The following is a 19,615-nucleotide window of genomic DNA, read 5'->3' on the forward strand; positions in this document are numbered from 1 at the left end:
TTCCAGTAAAGATAAGGAGGTGTTAGTACCGTTATACAAGGCACTGGTGAGACCTCATCTGGAAAATTGTGTGCAGTTCTGGTCTCCCATGTTTAAGAAGGATGAATTCAAACTGGAACAGGTACAGAGAAGGGCTACTAGCATGATCCAAGGAATGGAAAACCTGTTTTATGAAAGGAGACTCAAAGAGCTTGGCTTGTTTAGCCTAACCAAAAGACGGTTGAGGGGGGATATGATTGTTCTTTATAAATATATCAAAGAGATAAATATCAGGGACAGAAAGGAATTATTTAAGCTTAGTACCAATGTGGACACAAGAACAAATGGATATAAACTGGACATTAGGAGGTTTAGACTTGAAATTAGACGAAGGTTTCTAACCATTAGAGGAGTGAAGTTCTGGAACAGCCTTTCAAGGGGAGTAGTGGGGGCAAAAGACATATCTGGCTTCAAGACTAAGCTTGATAAGTTTATGGAGGGGATGGTATGATGGGATAGCATAATTTTGGCAATTAATTGATCTTTGATTATTAGCAAGTAAGTATGCCCAGTGGTCTGGGATGGGATGTTAGATGGGGTGGGATGTGAGTTACTACAGAGAATTCTTTCCTGGGTGCTGGCTAGTGAGTCTTGCCCACATGCTCAGGGTTTAACGGATTACCATATTTGGGGTCGGGAAGGAATTTTCCTCCAGGGAAGATTAGCAGAGGCCCTGGAGGTTTTTCGCCTTTCTCTGCAGCGTGGGGCACGGGTCACTTGCTGGAGGATTCTCTGCACCTTGAGGTCTTTAAACCACGATTTGAGGACTTCAATAACTCAGACATAGGTTAGGGGTTTGTTACAGGAGTGGGTGGGTGAGATTCTGTGGCCTGCGTTGTGCAGGAGGTCAGATGACCATAATGGTCCCTTCTGACCTTAAAGTCTATGAGTCATTGGCTCATTTACTATTGTTTTACTATTGTTTTTAACTGATTTATCAGTGCCACCTGCTGCTTAAGAGTCAGATCCTCCTTTGCTCTATGGAACTTGAACTGCTCCTGACTCTGTCAATACCAAGGAGCAGCTCCTCCAACGTCCCTCTCCATCTGGTTCTGCTATCGCTGTGGTACTGCTCTTGCCCAACCAGCAGAATAGTTTCCCTGTCATTGGAATGTCTGGGCAAGTCAACGAAAAGACTAGCATGATATTACATTTCTCCTTTGAAGGAACCTAAGAACCTAAGAAATGCCCCCGCATAATGTAACTGTGCTACCGAAGGCCACAATATTGATACTTTTGAGCATATCAGGAATTATATTGCTACAGCCTCCTATATTTGCAGCTCACAAGGAAAGAGCTGAGGGTAAAAATGGAAATAAACCTGCAGTACTGTTAGTAAAATGTTGCACTGTTTACAGTGCATCAAGGAGTCAGCAGGGCAGGGGGTGGTGGGTTTGATTCTCTTCGGGGATTACATTACTAGCTACCTATTTATTCTTTAAAAGCTGGCTATCATTTGGAGAACATAGCAGCGTCAAAATGGAAAACAAAAGCGGCTTTACAGTCCTGTGGAAGTCACCCAGCCACCTATATCAGAGAGATGTTTCTACACATTGCTTTTGTGAGCTGTGAAGCTGGATAAAGCTCATTTTCCCTGCCGTTGAAGCTGAAGAACCAGTTTGAATTTTTGCTACACCAAACATTTGCTGAAATATGCTTACAGGACTGGAGGAAACTGACTGTGTTCTAAGCTAGCAGACAGAGTTCCCATGGATAAAGAACAGAGAACCCCATGTTTTTTCCCCTCATAACTCCCTATCTCGCCAGAAAGTCTCACCCGTGCATCCAGCAAACAGCATTGAAAGGGACAGGGAAACAGTGAGTCACATCACAAACACATTTTCTTCCCTGAACTTTTTGATTAATACCACAAACCAGTCGCCTCTCCACTGCTAAGGGACATTGCATTGTGTTTGTGCAACTGCTGTAGTGGATGCTTCACCCAATCCTGCTTCTCCCAGCTTCTGTAGAGTGGCTCAGGGAGGGGAGAGACCAGACACTAGGAACTCGAAATGGTAACCACCATTTGAAATGTTCACAGGGAGAATGGACCACTAAGACATTCCTTGGATGACCAACAGTTCCTTTTCCTTTCCTGGCCCAAAGCCAGTCTGCAGACAAGCAGACAAGCACCCCCAACTCCTTCTACCTGGCTCCCATTCATAAGGGGAAGGAAAAACAGAGTGTATAGGGGGAAAGGGGTAGTGGTGGGTCTTTGCACAATGAGCAGGGTCACAAAACTGTTCTTTCACCACCGGGGCCTTTCAGAACCCATTGACTCCCACGCTCCCTTTCCCCCCCAAGTCTTCACAGCCCAGAGTGCTGGCTGAGAAACACACACATACAGGGGCACAATAACTGCTCACTAGTCATCTATTATAGCAGTGGTCCCCAAATTGTTGGGCATGGAGGAAAAATTTGAGGAGGGCACATGGCAGGGCCCAGGCAAGCTCCCACGGAGGCAGGGAGGATTGTCATGCTTCCAGTCCCTTTCCATCCACAGTCTTTCTTCTCCTCAAGCCACATTCAGCCCCCAGTCCTGCTCTGCCTCCAGGCCCAGCTCCACCTCCAGGACGGATCTGCCCTCATTCCCTCTCTGCCCTCATTCCCTCCCCCACAACAGCTCCATTTCTAGCTCCAGGTCCTTCCCCATCCCCAATTCCACCCCCAACTCCATTTCAGCCCAAGCTCCACTGCTGAGGAAGACTTGGCTTTGCAGTAATTGAAGTGGGGGGCACAGACAGATGGTAAGAGGGCATGACAGGAAAAGTTTGCGCACCACTGTTATAGCTTCCACTAAATACTTTACAGTGGATTTCAATACAATCATTGATTTATAGCCATGTCTTACTTTGGGACCATGTCGGGATGGAGCAAGGATCTGGTAGAGGCACCTTCAAAGATGAATTATCAGAGCAAGTGGGGATATTTTCGGGGCATGTAGGGATGTATTACAACTTACCAGCCTTGGGTTCTGGTTCTTGCAGTGGTTTGGGGTCCTCCTCAGTGGAGCGTCTTCAACTGGGTCTGCTGGGTTGAGATGCAGAATCACATGCTTCTCTTCCTCTGGGTCTGCCAGGGTTTCCTCTTGGAATTCCTCTGAGGTCCCTGCTGCCTCCTCGCCCTGCCCCTCATTGACATCCTGTCGTACAATGAGGCCGGCTGGGTTAAGAAGGTGATCATGAGTCAATTCGTGCACTGTACACGGAGCCCTGGAAAGCACCTGTCCATTTCATCATAACATGGACATGTGCTAGGTCCCTTCCTGGACAGACTGTTGGAGTCCTTCTCTGTATGGTCCAGGAGCCTCAGGTGCTTCATATGCTCCTGGCACTGCGATGGAGTCTGGTGAATGTCGGCCTCCTCAAGCTTCTTTGAAATCTCCCAGTACAGGTGTATGTTCCTGCCACTCTGAGCAAAGTTGTGGAGGACAGTGTACTCTGACCATACATTGATCAGTACCCAGGTGTGCTCTAGACACCAGGTGGCAGCTCTTGGAATATGAGCTATGATCATCTCTGCCAATCAACAGAGTTCACGGTAGAACTATCTGAAAAGTTCAGCATAGGGCGCTGAGAGGGCGGGGACCTTTATACCTTTGGGTAAGAGTCAGGCAGCAAAAGAGATCACTGCATTGTGGTAGTGGCCCAGGAGGACTATTGATTCCCAGGACCTGATACACACTTTTTGCCCCCATCAACACTGCACTTTAGAATCCGCATGGGGCCATGCCATAGCGGAGGTATTTACATACCCACCCCTCTCATGCATGCTAGCTTTCATGCTGAGTACTCTCTTTCAGTGCCTCAGACTGAACGATGATGGGGGGAGGATTATGGCAAAACAACATGCATGTAACGGTGTACAGTCACAAAACAGCCTAAGATACTTTTGGAAGTTGTTCAAGACCAAATGTGAGAACAGATTCATAAGAAAATAAGAGATCAACAATATGTTTTCGAACATGGAAAGGGAACAATGAACACCATTATGAACTGCAGCTTATATCAGAAAGATCAACTGATATGTGGAAAACAGAATACTTGTGTTTTATTGACTTTCAAAAAGCATTGATGGAATCTACCATCTACGCTATGTCCAACATACTAAGATGTGTGAGTACGAACTCCAAGTAATAAAACAATTATACTGGAATCAGAAGGCAATATAATAGGCAATGAAAATGAAAATCTTGTAGCGATCAAGAAAGGAGTGAGGCATAGTTGTATAATGTCACCATCTTTATTCAACATCTATAGTGAATGTTTGATTAAATTAATCGAAGAAACAAGAAGGTATAAAGATGAATTGAAAATGAGTGAATTACAATTCTCTGTGGAAATGATACAGTGCTATCGGCTGATTCAGAAGGTGGTCTGATGAAGTTAGTGGAAATTATATATGAATATGCAAAGAAAGTGCTCTAGAGTTGAATATGGACAAGACAAAAAAATTAATGGTATGCAAGGATCCTGGGAAAATATGCAAGATTCCAGTGAATGACATAGCCATATAGCAAGTATCATTAAAGATGGAAGATCAGCTACTCAAATCAGAACCAGAACTGCAAGAGTGAAAAAGACATTCTGGAAGAATGAACAGCATATGAGAATGGACATAAATCTAAAGACTTAATTCTCACTCTTAAAAACTTACTTTTAGTCTGTGTTAAACTGTGGCTGTGAAACATGGACTTTAAAACAATCAATAATAAACTACAATCCTTCAAATTAGGGAGTTATGAAAGAATTCAGAAAATATAATGGAGTGACCATGTTATCAACAAAAAAGAATTGGAGATGATTAGCAAAGGCTAAAGAGATCTTAAGAAAAGAAAGATTTGTTTTACAGGCACATTTTAAGAGGTTCAGCAGGCAATGCATGTTTACAGGAACTGCTATCAATTTTCCTTTCCAGATGAATACACGAAAGAAAAAGAAGATCTTGAATAGATGATGTGGTATCACCATCATGATGAGGTGGATCAGTAAGTTTCAAGCCCTCCTGGCTAGGGGCAAATGTTTGAAAACATAGAGAAAGTGTGACCTAAAGGCTCAGAAACCAGAAGACAAATACAAAGAACCTAATATTCTTCATTTTTATTTTAAAAAAACAACCTCACACCCAGGGGTGAAAATAACTTAAAGGACTTACCGGTACTCCAGAATCCTGCGGAGGGGGAGGAGCCTCAACCGGAAGAGGCATGGCCTCTGTCGGAAGAGGTGGGGCCTTTAAATCCCGAGGCTTTTAAATCAGGATTTAAAGGGTTCGGGGATTCGGCTGAAGCTAGGAGCCGGACCCTTTAAATCATCCCCAGAGCTACTAGCTGCAGAGGCGGCTGGGAGCCCTGGGGTTTGGGCAGGGGCGAAAGTAATTTACATTTCTTACCCATATGGTCCAATCGCAAGCAACCCACCTCTCTTACGTATTTCATGGATCCCTCCCATTGCATGACATAGATAGAGAAAATAAAGCTACTATTACTACTACCAGTACTGTCTGTAATAAAACTTTACTATTGGAATAAGCCTGAAAAAGTGAAAACTCACTGTCACATTTTTCTCTGTGTTTTCCCTCCTCCTCCAGCCAGGCTGCCGACACTAAGCTCTGTGCTTTCTCCCTGCTTGGCACTCAGTAGCTGCAGGGCTTCCCTCTAGCTTAAAGCAGTGAGACTGGCTAAGGGAGGGAGAAGCCTGCCTCCTGCATAAGAACAGTTTAAACTCAGCTGTTCCCTGCGCAGTTCAGTAACATTTCAAAGAGGATCTGCAAGCAGTTTGGACATCACAACCATGATCCTATGCTGGGGAGGGAATGGGATAGATTTGAACTTGGAAATGGTTCCTGATTTTGATTGTGTTTTTTGTATATAGGAGATCCCCCTCATCCCGGGGGCAGAAAAGAACTGCCCCTGACATGGTCACCCTCCCCCGCAACAACTGGGAATGAAATTAACAAGGATGCCAGAAATGGCTCCTAACCCTGGGGATTGAACTGCTCAGGGAACAGCTGAGTTTAAACTGTTCTTATGCAGGCAGCAGCAGCAGGCATTTCAGCCAGTCTCCCTACTGCAAGCTAGAGCCTAGAGGAGAACCCCTCCTGGCGGGTGGGGGGGGGAAATGCAGAGCCTTTTCTGCAGCCTGGCTGGAGGAGGGGGAGGGAGGAGACGAGAAAAAGACGGTTACTCACCGTTGTAACTGTTGTTCTTCGAGATGTGTTGCTCCTATCCATTCCAGTTAGGTGTGCGCACCGTGCGTGCACGGCTCTTCGGAAGATTTTTACCCTAGCCACACTCGGTGGGTCGGCTGGGCAGCCCCTGGAGTGGCGCCGCTATGGCGCAGGATATATACCCCTGCCGACCCATCCGCCCCTCAGTTCCTTCTTGCCGGCTACTCCGACAGTGGGGAAGGAGGGCGGGTCTGGAATGGATAGGAGCAACACATCTCGAAGAACAACAGTTACAACGGTGAGTAACCGTCTTTTCTTCTTCGAGTGATTGCTCCTATGCATTCCAGTTAGGTGATTCCCAAGCCTTACGTAGGCGGTGGGGTTGGAGTTAGATGTTGCAGAATGCAAAACTGCTGAGCCAAAGGCTGCATCATCTCTGGACTCTTGGGCCAATGAGGCAAAGGTGTGGACCGAGGGCCAGGTAGTTGCACGACACATCCCCTGAAAGGGTACATGAGCCAGGAAGGCAGCAGAGAAGCCTGAGCCCTGGTGGAATGTGAAGTAAGGTGGCTCTATGGAACATGGGCCAAAACACAGGAGGTGCGGATGCACAACATCATCGAAGACGAAATCCTCTAGGAGGAGACAGGCATGCCCCTCGTCCGGCACGCCAGCACGACGAAGATTTGGGGGCGTTACGAAAGGGCTTTGTCCGCTCGATATAGATTGCGGATGCCCTACGGATGTCTAGGGAGGGCAATTGTTGCTCTCCTTGCTATAAGCGAGGCTTCGGAAAGAAGACCGGAAGGAAGATATCCTGGATGATATGAGAGGCTGACACCACCTTTAGGGAGGAAGGCCGGACGTGGTCACAACTGCCCTTGTCCTTGAGAGACACAGTATACCGTGGGTCCATCATGAGCGCCTGAAGCTCGGAGACTCGTCTGGCCGATTGAAGGGCTACAAGGAAAAACTGTCTCCCAGGACAGGTATGTTAGCGAGCATGTCGTCAGTGGCTCGAATGGGCAATCATAAAACTGGTTAGAACCAGGTCGAAGACCCAGGTTTGGCGGGGGCCAACTGGGGGGCGGGGGTATAATGCTCCAAGCCCTTGAGGAACCTAGAAATCACAAGGTGTAAGAATACGGAGCGGCCATTCTCCGCTGGGTGGAAGGGAGAGATGGCTGCCAAGAGTGTCCTTAATGAGGACCGCGCCAGGTGCTGCTGTTTGAGAGACCAGAGGTAGTCCAAGACGGAATGGATCGGGACCTCGGCGGGAGAAACGTTGTGCGTTTTGTAGCAGCAGGAGAAACGCTTCCACCCTGCCAGATACGTTAACCGAGTGGAAGATTTCCTACCACCCAGGAGAATCCTGTAGAACTGAGGCAGAACAATGTAATTCGGATCGGTTTAGCCACGCAGCAGCCATGCTGTGAGGTGCAGGGATTACAAGTCTGGGTGGTGAAGCTTGCCGTGATCCCACATTATGGGGTCTGGGCAAAGAGGTAGGGAAATAGGGTTGGCTACTGACAGGGGTAGCAACCTGGTGTACCAGTGCTGCCTGGGTACGCTGGAGTGATCATGATCAGGTGCGCTCCGTCCCTGCGGAGTTTTAGCAGGACCCTGTGAACCAGCGGGAATGGTGGGAAATCGTATAGCCGATGGCTCATCCACGGCATCAGAAAACCCCTCCAAAACTGAGCCCGGGGAGAGGCTTTGGAATGAGGAGAACTTCTCTCTCTTTTCGCTCTCGTGGGAGCGAAGAGAGCTATGCGGGGAAAGACCCACTTCCGAAAAACGGAATGGATAATGTCCGGAGGAATGACCACTTGTGAGACAGGAAGGATCTGCTGAGGCGATCCGCCAGCTGAAACACCTGGTATACAAGGCAGACTGCTCTCAGCTCTCGGACATTGATGTGTAAGGCCAGCTCTTGAGCCGACCGAAGGCCGTGAGTGCGAAACTGACCCAGGTGAGCACCCAGCCGAGAGATGGGGTGTCTGTCATGAGGGTCCCCGAGGGGTTAATGGAACAGCCTGCCTGGATACACCAGGGAGGGTGCTGACTCCCGGTCGAGGGAGCCTAGGATGCTCAGGGGGAACGAGACGACCAGGAGTATGCTATCTCTGCCCGGGTGGTACACCAAGGTGAGCCACGATTGAAGTGGACGGAGGCGAAGCCTGGCATGTTTGGAAACAAACGTGCAGACAGCCATGTGACTCAGGAAACCTAGGCAAGTGCGAGCCAAAGTTGTCGGGAAGGTCCGTAGACCTTGTACAATTGTTACCATCGCATGAAACCGAGGCTGAGGTAAGCAGGCTTTGGCGAGACTGGAGTCCAGGATGGCCCCAATAAATTCTATTCCCTGTGTGGGAACCAGAGTGGATTTTACTGTTGATCATCAGGCCTAGACACAGGAATAGGTCCGTGTCGATGCCCACAGGACTGGTAACTTGGGCCGGGAGGTCCCTCGAATGAGCCAATTGTCTAGATACGGAGAATTACCTCCCGGTGGCGAAGAGAGGCGGCGACTACCGCCATGCACTTTGAATACACTTGGGCTGTATAGAGGCCAACCGGGAGGACCGTATACTGGAAACGACGGTAGGCCCCCAACCAGGGGTACCTTTTGTGTGGAAGAGAAATGGCGACGTGAAAATACGCGTCCTTCATATCGAGGGCGGCATACAGTCTCTGGGATCCAAGGATGGGATGACGGTCCCCATGGGTACCATGCGGAACTTATCTACATCGTGAACTTGTTGAGGTCCCACAGGTCTAGGATAGGTCTGGGACCTCCCTTTGCCCAGGGGATTAGGTTTCGTCCTTAGGTACCTCCTGTATAGCTCCGATGAAGAGGAGCGTCCGCACCTGTTGCAAGAGGAATCGCTCGTGAGAGGGGTCCCTAAGAGGGACGAGGATGGGTAGGCTTTTGCCCCATTGGTGGTTAGAATGACCTTAATTTTGGCTCCTTTGGGGGCCTGATGGATGCCTACAACCACGTAAGTGACGCCTGCTGGTAAAGTCCTGTCTTTGTCTAGGCGCAGGGTGAGGCTGGGGACGGAAAGGTTGGCGCTAAAGCGCCGGCGTATGCATGCCGAGAGAGAGAGCGCAAAGTGACCCTGCTGCCCTTCAGGCTTTGCAGCCTAGGGCCTGTTTTTTCAGAGAACAGGCCTTTGCCATTGAAGGGCAAGTCCTGTATAGTGTACAGCAGCTGCGAGGGAAGGCTCGATAACTGGAGCCATGAAATGCGCCTCGTGGCAACACCCGAGGCCAGGGTCGTGGCAGCGGAGTCAGCTGCATCCAATGAGGCCTGGAGGGAAGCTCTAGCCAGCTTCTTCCTTCGTTCCAGGAGGGCATCGAACTCTTGAGAGGAGTTCTGAAGAATCGACTCTGTAAATTTGCCCACCGTCACCCATAGTAGCGGCTAAGCAGGGCTTGCTAGTTTGCTACACGAAGTGGCAGGGCCCCAGCCGAGTACATCTTAAGACCATTCGCCTAGCCTCCTTGGCTTTAGGGGCTGGTGCCTGCTGGCCATGGCGTTCCATCCCATTGAGGGACTGGACGACAAGGGAGCAGGGGTGGGTAGATGTACCTATAGGTACTCGTACCCCCTGGATGATACCATGCACTTGCGTTCCGATCAGAGGAGGGCCCGAGGAGTATGTTCCTGCCCCCGCCTCATCTGGGGAGGAGGCAAAAGAAAGGCCAGGGACAAGCGGGTCCTGTGTGGGCTCGCGCTCCTGGACGACCTCCTGATCCGGTGGGATCTGGGAGCCCGGTGGCTGAACCGGGGCTTGCACCGTACCGGTCGGAGGGGGATGGCTAATTGTCGCCTCTGGCATCCAGAGCTCCGATGGAACGGAGCGAGATGGGAGCACCGGTATGCCTCTGGCGTGGTAGTACGCCCAAGGTGACTAGAAGGACCACAGGTCTCCTGGAAGACTCTGGAGGGCACATCGGAAAACAGAGTACTGCGCATATGAAGTGTCCGCACGTGGCAACACTGATGTGTGGCTGGATGGCCCTGAAGGAGCTGAAGAGCCTTTGGTAGAGTCTCCTTCTCTAACTGACGTCGCTCGACGCGGCACCGGGGATCGGTACCGGGAGACATACCGGTACCGAGAACGGGACCTGCCACCGGAGCTGTGCCGGGCGGTCGACTGAGAGCGCGAGGCTTGATGTTCCGGAGTGGCTACGGGAGTCTAGGTGCCTGGGGTGGTGCCGGGAGCGGGATCGGTGCCGAGTGTACCGGGCCAGCGAATGGGACGCTGACCGGTGCCGCGAGTACTAAAGGTACCGAAATAGAGAACGGTGCCGAGACTGCGAGCGGCGTTGGGACCTCGATCGGTGACGGGACCGAGAACGTCTGCGGGCCCGCGATCGTGAACGGTGCCGCTCTGCGGTGCCAACGCAGGGTGGCGTGAGCAAGACAGGGTCGCCGATAGACAATATAACCCGCACCGGCGGTGTCGGGGGTTAAAGCAGCGCAGGCTCTGCCCTTGCCATCAACTCCCTCGCTGTGGAAATGTTTCCAGCGTGGAGGGAATAGTGAACTCGACCACAGCTCTCACCAGGGAGCGTTCAGGTGCTGGACTCGACGGCTCTTGCGTGTCCGGAGTCTATGGTGCTGATACCATCGGTGCCGCAGCAGGTACTGGTGCCGGGCAGTACGACGTAGTAGAGCGCTCAGGCTGCGGAGCAGGCGGCTCGGAGGCAGCTTAAAAGCGAGCTTGACCACGGTTCGTACCGGGGAGCTTTCCAGCACCGGACTCGACGGCTCTTGCCTGGCCGGAGTTAACGGTGTGGATACTGTCGGTGCCGCGGCAGACATCGGTGCCGGGCGATCCGACTGAGCGTAGCGCTCGGCTGCGGAGCAGGCGGCTCGGACGCAGCTTCGTAGCGAGCTCGACCACGGTCCATACCGGGGAGCTTTCCAGCACCGGACTTGACTGCTCTTGCCTGGCCGGAGTTAATGTTGCGGATATTGTCAGAGCCGCGGCTGACATCGGTGCCAGGCGCTCCGACTGAGCATAGCGCTCGGCTGCGGAGCAGGCGTCTCGGACGCAGCAAGTATATTGTGCCTCTTCATCCTCCAGGAGAGGGAACCATGCCGAGTGGACGTCGGAGCCAGCGAGGGCCAGTGCCGGGAGGCCTTGGCGGTACTGGCGATCCGGTGCCGAGGGAACGCTCCTTGAAGACTAACCAGCGCTCGGTGCCGAGAGCGGAGGAGCAAGAGCTGCCTCCCTCAGGAGCTGCTTGAGACGAAAGTCCCGCTCCCCTTTGTTCTCGGATTAAAGGCCTCACAAATGCGGCACTTATCTGTTAGTTGAGATTCCTCGAGGCACTTAGGAGAGGATCTCTTGTCGGCATCGGCTTGTGGCCGGCCGAGCAGTGTAAAACCCTGTGGACCGGGCATCGGACCCAGCACCGGGTGAGGGGAAGGGGATAGACCCCGAACCCCTGAAAATAAATACTATACTACAAACAAATAAAGTTAACTACAACTATAAACATCTGAACTATATACTAAACGAGAGAAATTACGAGTAGCTAGGGAAGTGGAGGTCAGCTAAGCCGCGCTCCACTGTTCCAACGGCCGACACGGGCAGGAAGAAGGAACTGAGGGGCGGATGGGTCGGCAGGGGTATATATCCTGTGCCATAGCGGCGCCACTCCAGGGGGCGCCCAGCCGACCCACCGAGTGTTGCTAGGGTAAAAATCTTCCGAAGAGCCATGCACGCGCGGCGCACACACCTCACTGGAATGCATAGGAGCAATCACTCGAAGAAGAACCAATGTGACAGTGAGTTTTCCCCTTCCACTTGCTTTTATTAGCTCTGGATTTAAGCTGTGCAGCCAAATGCTTGTATTTGTTGTGTATATTAGTATTGGAGAGATCCCCTCATCCTGGGAGCAGAAAAGAACTGCCCCTGCCATGGTCAAACACACCCTCCCCCCAGGTACTGTGAGTGAAATTAACAAGGATGCCAGAAACCACTCCTAACCCCCGGGGGGCTGAACCACTCAGGGAACAGCTGAGTTTAAACTATTCTTATGCAGGGGGCAGGCTTCTCCCTCCCTCAAGCAGTCTCCTTTTCTTACCAGTCCTCCGTACCGGCCCGTACCGGCTTACTTTCACCTCTGCTCACACCTTATGCTTGGTGTATGGTACAGATTTACGTCGGTATAGCTACATTGCTCGGTTGTGTGGAAAAACCATACCCCTGACACAGTTATATCGACCTAACCCCCAGTGCAGTCAGCACTATCTCAATGGGAGGGCTTCCTCCACCTTTCAGGGAGGTGGAGTACCTACCTGATGGGAGAAGCTCTCCCGTCAGCGTAGGGAGCATCTTCACTAAGTACTACTGTAGCTGTGCCACTGAAGCGCTGTATGTGTAGACAAGTCCTTAGGAATTTTTGGCTAATCTCATGACTTTTGGAAGGCCTAACTCATGATTTTTGAACACTAGGATTCCTTCATACTTCATTTAACATGATCTAACTATACAGGGCTCAGCAAGAGCCATACAAATCTTCTAAAAATAACCTAAAATTGCTTCTATACCTAAGTATGTCCATCTGTAAAGACTATTATCCTCGGGAACATGTTGTTATAGGGGTAATCATCTCTTAGAATATACCCAGATTCTGCTTCACTGACCACCTCCCCCAAGAAGTCAACCTGCAAAGCCTAAGACATCTTCCACCACATGGCAGAGGGGCAATGCTGGTGTCAGAATGGGTCAGATGTGCCAGCAATTACAAAAGTAATCTGGTAAAATTGCTTTAGATCTAACTGAGTATGCCCTGCTATGTAACTGACAAGTTTTGAGACCTCCGAATAACTTCTGTTACAGAAACGAATTGTGGTTTAGCTTCTCCCATTTCTGTGCTCCTTCCTTCAATCCTTTCCCCCCTCTTATTCTCCTCTATTTTCCTCTCCCAATTTTAATCCTCCTATTTCCTTCTTCTCTTTTGTACTCCCTCAGTTTCATCTCTACTTATCTACTTCTCCAGTTCCCCTCCTTGAGTGACATTTCAGCAGCCACTGACTACTGGATGGGTAGTGGGTGTGGCTGGGATGAGTGCCAGGGCAGCTGGGTGTGCTGGTACTGGGGATACCTATGGTGGATGCTAGAGCAATTGGATGGGTGCTGCATATGCCTGGGGTAGCTGAATGGTTGGGTGGTGGGTGCATGGAATGGCTGCTGGTTGTCTGGGTAATGGGGTGCGGAAAGGGTGGATTGAGAAGTACAGCCCCCAGGGCTGAGTGATGGGGGAGAGCTTGTTTACAGCTAACAGAGGGTGGAGCACAGTGGCACCAGTTGACACCGCCTCCTCTTTGCATAGCCACCTCTGGCCACTGCCTCCTCCTGGTTGGGAGCCTTGGAATTTATGATATTATAGCAAAGAGGAGCTATAGGTTTCAAAATCCCTCCAATGGTGGAAGTCGAGCATTTGATCCAGACTGCAGAGTAATAGCAGTGCTGCAGGATGAGGAAGGCAGCACATCACTGTAGTATTATCAGTGGTCACAATCTTTATTATGGAAGATCTCTTCTTGATCTGTAAGTTCATCAGGCCAGGGAACTGTTTCTTACTATAGTTTGTACAGTGCCTTGCACAAAGGATCCCCATTTCTGGGTGAAGACTTTGAGCACTTCTGAAATACCACTACTACTTCATTAGATTAATAACGACACCAATACTAAGAGGATACCAAGAGTGACAACATAATATATTCCTAAGGGAACATCAAACAAAGCTCTGAAGGGCATGAGTGAAATCCTGGATCCATTGAAGTGAATGGCAAAACTCCATTAGGATTTCACTTCTCCATTTTTTCCTAACATGGAGATTCTTTTGAGAGCAATTAGAATAGTTCCACTCTCAGAACAATGAGAGAATATTCCAAAGGTCATTGACTAAAAAGCACTGAGTTACTGCTATATTCAAAGAAGAAAGGGAGGGATTGTAGAAGTTCAAGCCAACATAAAATATTAAGAAATACAATTAGTGATATAAACTGTTGGAAAAAAATAGTTTGAATTAGATAGAAGTCTAGGTTTCTTATTGGTGCCCTAGAATTTAACTTAATTCAAATTTCCCTAAACAGCATATTTTAAATATACGCATCCAAACACAATACAAAGCTATAATGTTATCTCTGTTTATAGAGACAGATGCAATCCACTCAAGTTTCATTTTCATGGTTTACAATATCAGCAGACAATCACAATAAAAACACCACTTTATAGTGTGGAATTTGGTGTAGTTTATTATCGCTACATTGATTTAATATACTGCATATTAAGTCTGTCAGATAGTGTGTGCATGTCACGTAAGAGCATGATTCCAAATTGATGCGTTTTACTACCCGCTATGTATATTTTAATTTATAGAGGGTACCCTGGTGTACTAAGCATCTAAAACTTTAGGAAATATATCTAATTTATATATTAAGTGGTTTAATAGGTAGCATACAGCATCTAGCTCAATAGGTGATATTTCATTCAGCAGGTGATGTAAAATATGTAGTTCAACAGTTGCTCCTATAAATCATATTTTTCCAGTGAGTGATTCATTTTTCTTTAGATGATTTATCCATGTTGGCATTAACTGTATCAAACTTACAATAGAATCAATTCAGTAGGTGATATATACACTTTACCAGTAACACATTTTTGATAAAAGCACAGTATAATGTAGACATAATATTTCTGAATTTTGAAGAGAATGACACCCAGTATTAGTCTTGTCCGTACTCATTTATACTGCAAAGTTACCTTTTAAGGCAGTTACTTAGCAACGGAAAATAAAAGTTAATGAGTTTGGATTTACTCTGAGTATTAAAGCCTTATTGTGAGGGTATTTTGGTAGCCCTGTAATCTAAAGCATTTGTCATGCTAATTCCCTGCCTCAGTGGTAAGGCTACTTGTACCATAATTAATGCACACTAGGCCATGTAACATCAAATAAAAGTATCTTCGCACACTTGGTGATAATTAGCAGCTCTGCTACTCAGTGGCATGCAAACTTATCTCTGAAAAAATAGCTTAATCTTATTAGTCTCTGCTGATCTTTGACAAGAGAAGTGAGGTATAGGAAATAAAAGGAATAGCTGAAGATGTGCATGCTATAGCTAATGAAAATAACATAGTGAGATAGTAAAGTAATATACTAAGCACCTCATATTAAAAAATAATTGTTTTATTAACATTTTTGTATCCTCCCCCTGCAATAGCGCCATGTCCACAAAGCTAGCTAGTTTACATTACTTATCTCACAACTGGATGCCTAGGAGATGTGGAAATGAGGAACTGAAGTGAAAGCCAAGAATTTGTGGAGTAGCCTGAAGTAGAATGACTTCCCTTAGGGAAGAGGAAGGAAAGTCTGGAGGTCTGTGAAGAAGCCTTGAAAAGAAGACCAGTTGTAAGGCAGGACACAGCTGGACAGGGAATTAGGAAGAGTCACAAAGAGCAAACCAGTAGCCCAGGGAAGGAGGTCTCATTAGCTAAACTCATACTGAAACTCTGAAAAGTGTGTGATTTGGTTTGGAGGTAGAACTGATGTCTAAAATGGCTCTTATCTTATAGGAATTAATCCACACATCTTTACTCTTGCTACCTCCAAAAATAAAACTAAAAGAAAAAAAGCCCTATTACAATCAATATTACAAAATACTAAAAGATATATTGTATCTCCATCCTGAAGAGAAACCCGCATGAGGGGAAAACTTGCTTAGAAAACTTCAAGGTGAATGTCATGAAATTTCTGAACTAGCAACCCCTCTGGGAGAAGAGTTTGCTGCCACTTGGAGGGGATGTGGACCTCTAACTGCAGAGAAACCCCAGAAGCTGTAGTGAAATCTGGAGATCCATGCAGAGACAGACAACCATATTCTTCCTCCCAGCACAGGGATGCCAGAATGGTGGCATAGGGAGAGGGTCAGGCAGGGGGCCATGGCCCCATCACTTTTAAAAGTTGAAGAAAAAACAGAAATGCATTGAAATAATCACTCAGCTACTGGAACAGGGATAGGAACTCCTGCTTCTCCATGGATGTTTTGCTATAAAAGCACGAGAGGTGATTCAAGACACCTTTTAACCTATTGCCTGCTAAGAATCAGGCCAAAAGAGAGAGATTCAGTGTAGCTAACTGAGTTGCAAAACAAAACATACAGCAACACTGGCTTGCTAAAATGCAGTGCTTGTTAAAGAGCATTATTACACAATGCCAAATTATTTTTCTCTGTGTGTTTCTCTGTTTCTTCATTTATAAAAAAAGGCACACATTTTAAATGGATGCAAGATAGGTTTTACAAGGCAATTCTGAATCTGACAACTGCTCACACTGCAACTAAATATATCATCAACAAGCAGCAGGAATGCTGTATATAAGCAGGTGAAAAGATATGATTGCAAAGAGTGGTGATCGTTTTAATATCTTCAATATGACCATTCAAAAGTCACTTGTGTGTCTGTTACAAATATATCGGTTTTGTTTTGGTTTTAAGGCATTTCAGCAGGTTTCTATAACTACAGTGATAGTTACGGAAGGAGAAAGGGTTAAAAAGGGCTCTGAACTGGAATTACAAGGGAAATGAATATTATACGAGAAGTGGTATAAAAATGAAGCAGAAATATTTGTAAAGGTTGGTAAAACTAGTAGGTATTTTACTAATGGACCGTCTCTAATTTGCACCTGAAATCCTAGAAGTAAGTTGAAAAGATGAATACACTGAATTTCAAAACAAAGCACGTTATTTTCAGAAAAAAAACCACATATAAATCCTTAAAATATTGGCAGATAGAGAGAATCATGGCTGACAGATATGGAAACCCCAGGGCTAACATTTTCAAATTCGGAGGTCTAAATTTAAGGATCCAAGGGTCAGATTTTAAAATGCACTTAGGCACCTAGAGATGCAGCTAGGCACCTGAGGAATTTTCGAAAGCACCTAGGCTCTTAATTGCAATAGGACCGAGGCACCTAGGAGCTTTAGATAAAACCTCCTAAGTGCCTAAATACCTTTTAAAATCTAGCTCCAAGTCTATATTTAAGTACCTAATTAATACGAGTATGATTTTCACAGGTACAGGGCATTTCCAGCTTCCTTTCACTTCAGTGGGAGTTTTAGATGTTCATCACTTCTGAAAATATCATACCACTCTTATTTAGGCACCTAAATGCAGATTATAATTGCCCAATTTTAGTTAGTTACTCACATTGAAAAATTTGGCTTAGGTGTTTTACTCTCAAACCAAACTACCCAGGGGCGGGGTGGAGCAGGGGCTGGAGCAGCACACAGGTGCACGAAGCACCAGGAAATTTGATGGCCCAAATTTCCTGGTGCCCTATGCAGCTGCATACTTTGCATATGGGTAAGAACAGCCCTGTCCATCAACAAAGTCAGCATTCCATGAATGTTCATACAGTTGCTGCTAAATACACATTAGCTAGAGGAAGACTGGATTTGGCGCATGGATTTCCTGGCCCTCTATTTTTACAAATTTCATGTGCTATGAAAACATTTTGCTCTGCTGTTTATTCAGGGGCCAAGATGCAATTAATTACCTCTATTCCATAGTGCAACATGGAATTTTTACCTCTATTCCATAGTGCAACAAGATTTTGCCCTAACTTCACAGAGATCTTGGCTTTTACTTTTATCCACAATGAAAAACATTTATGATCTTTCTATAAAATATAGACGGAAGCACTATAATGAATTCTATTCTTCTGCAGAAACATATATACAGCTCTCATTAAGTTTAACGGATTCACATATTGGCATAGAGAAGAGAATATGTTTCAGTGTGTTTAGGCTATGCCACCGAAAGACGCTCATAAGTATTCCGAACATATCAATCTTATGTGCACACTGACCATAACTGATTGTACAATTGAAAGAGACCTTTTGCATTAGGTGTCTGTAAAAGGAAGCTGCAGTGTTTTCAGCCTACCTTATCAGTGCTAATGTTTTCACTGTAGGTACTCACTGTGATCTGACACCAAACACAATGAAGTCCAGTCAGGCCTTGGTAACATTTTATATTTTTGTGACACTTATCACATTTTGTCGGACAGTTTCCTTCTACCCAGTAGTGGTGCATTACCTATGAAAGAAAAGTGTAGGCGTAGGTAGGAGTGCCAAATTTAACAGCTACATGCCAAAGTAAACACTACTACAGACTTACATCAGTGTTCTTTTTGGACTTCACATATGTTTTGATACAAGAGGCAGGTGCTCTTGAGACGCAGCGTTCATGGACTGTGTATTTGCAAACTGAAAAGAGAAGCATGTTAAGACTGAGTTAATGCTGTTTCTGACTACATTTCTATGAAAAAAAATGACATTAGTAGAACTCGGTTTCATATCTACTACTACTTAATCAATCCAATCAGTCAATAAAAACTCAAAGTAGGCTGTTTTTTCCATACAATACAAAAGGCCAATTAGTACAGGAAATATTATGCAAGTGAAAAATCCAAGAATGCTCTATCATGGCACAGCAGGAAATGCTTAATTAAATCAGTCCTCACTAAAATTTTTCACAATAATTCCCAAACGACAATAATATTAAAGACAAATTGATGACTGCCAAATGGTTTGGTGTCATTTGCTAGTAGGAAGAAATCTATATTTTACAAACTATAGGAAAGAGAGCAGCTGGTAAGCATGAAAATAAAAGCCAATGAGTTTATGTTATTCTCTCTATTGATTTATAAATCTTAAATGGTTGATTAGTTCATTTCCAGATAGCTATTGTTGTCATGCATTTCATATAATCATCCAAAGTTCAACTCTTGCTTGCCATAACGCTACTCTTATACAGAGAAGCTTCCTTTTCTAAATCCACTACCATCAGTTTTACATACTTGTCTTTATTGACAAACCTTGTCTATAAAGATCACACTAACTATAATGGGGGAATATAAAAGTGCCAGTTTATGATGCAAAGCTCCCCTGACTTCAATTATAAAGCTCTCTCATATTTCTGTGATGACTGAATAGTTAACTTTAGTGCATCACTGTGCGTTGATGAGGAAATAATGCTAGTGCTTATAATGACAGCATTGAATAGATTCAACTATTTAAAGCTAAGGATGAATGTCTGCCTGCATCAGATAAGTCTCATGCTTTTGGCCTTGACAGCAATTAAGCACAAAGCACTTCTAAACACCTTGCTTGCACCTACTACACAGACCCAGTGGGAGGTGCAGCCATTAATCAGACAAACTGCAGGGAGTAACATTGTTGATTGTGCCATGGAGAGATGGTGGGGCCCCCTGCAGTTCTCTAGCTGTTGTTTTTCTCCCCCTACACAATTAAAAAAAAAAGTGCAATCTATAGCAATGCTTCAAAAATATGTGGGAGGGGAATCATTTATTAGGTAGACGG

The 19,615-nt window shown here is 46.4% G+C and overlaps 1 protein-coding gene across 2 annotated transcripts in view; it reads right to left on the minus strand.

Annotated features, from left to right (window-relative positions):
- The window catches only part of DGKB (diacylglycerol kinase beta), a 474,599-nt gene that overhangs the window by 329,878 nt on the left and 125,106 nt on the right, over positions 1-19,615 (minus strand). For both annotated transcript variants that reach the window (XM_039523585.1, XM_039523584.1), the window contains exons 10-11: positions 18,411-18,499; positions 18,213-18,329 (exon numbers count right to left, since the gene is read on the minus strand). In XM_039523585.1, the coding sequence (XP_039379519.1) occupies positions 18,213-18,329; positions 18,411-18,499 (206 nt within the window). The remainder of the gene's footprint in view (positions 1-18,212; positions 18,330-18,410; positions 18,500-19,615) is intronic.

This window comes from Mauremys reevesii, linkage group 2 (assembly GCF_016161935.1).
Source record: "Mauremys reevesii isolate NIE-2019 linkage group 2, ASM1616193v1, whole genome shotgun sequence".
NCBI lineage: Eukaryota > Metazoa > Chordata > Testudines > Geoemydidae > Mauremys > Mauremys reevesii.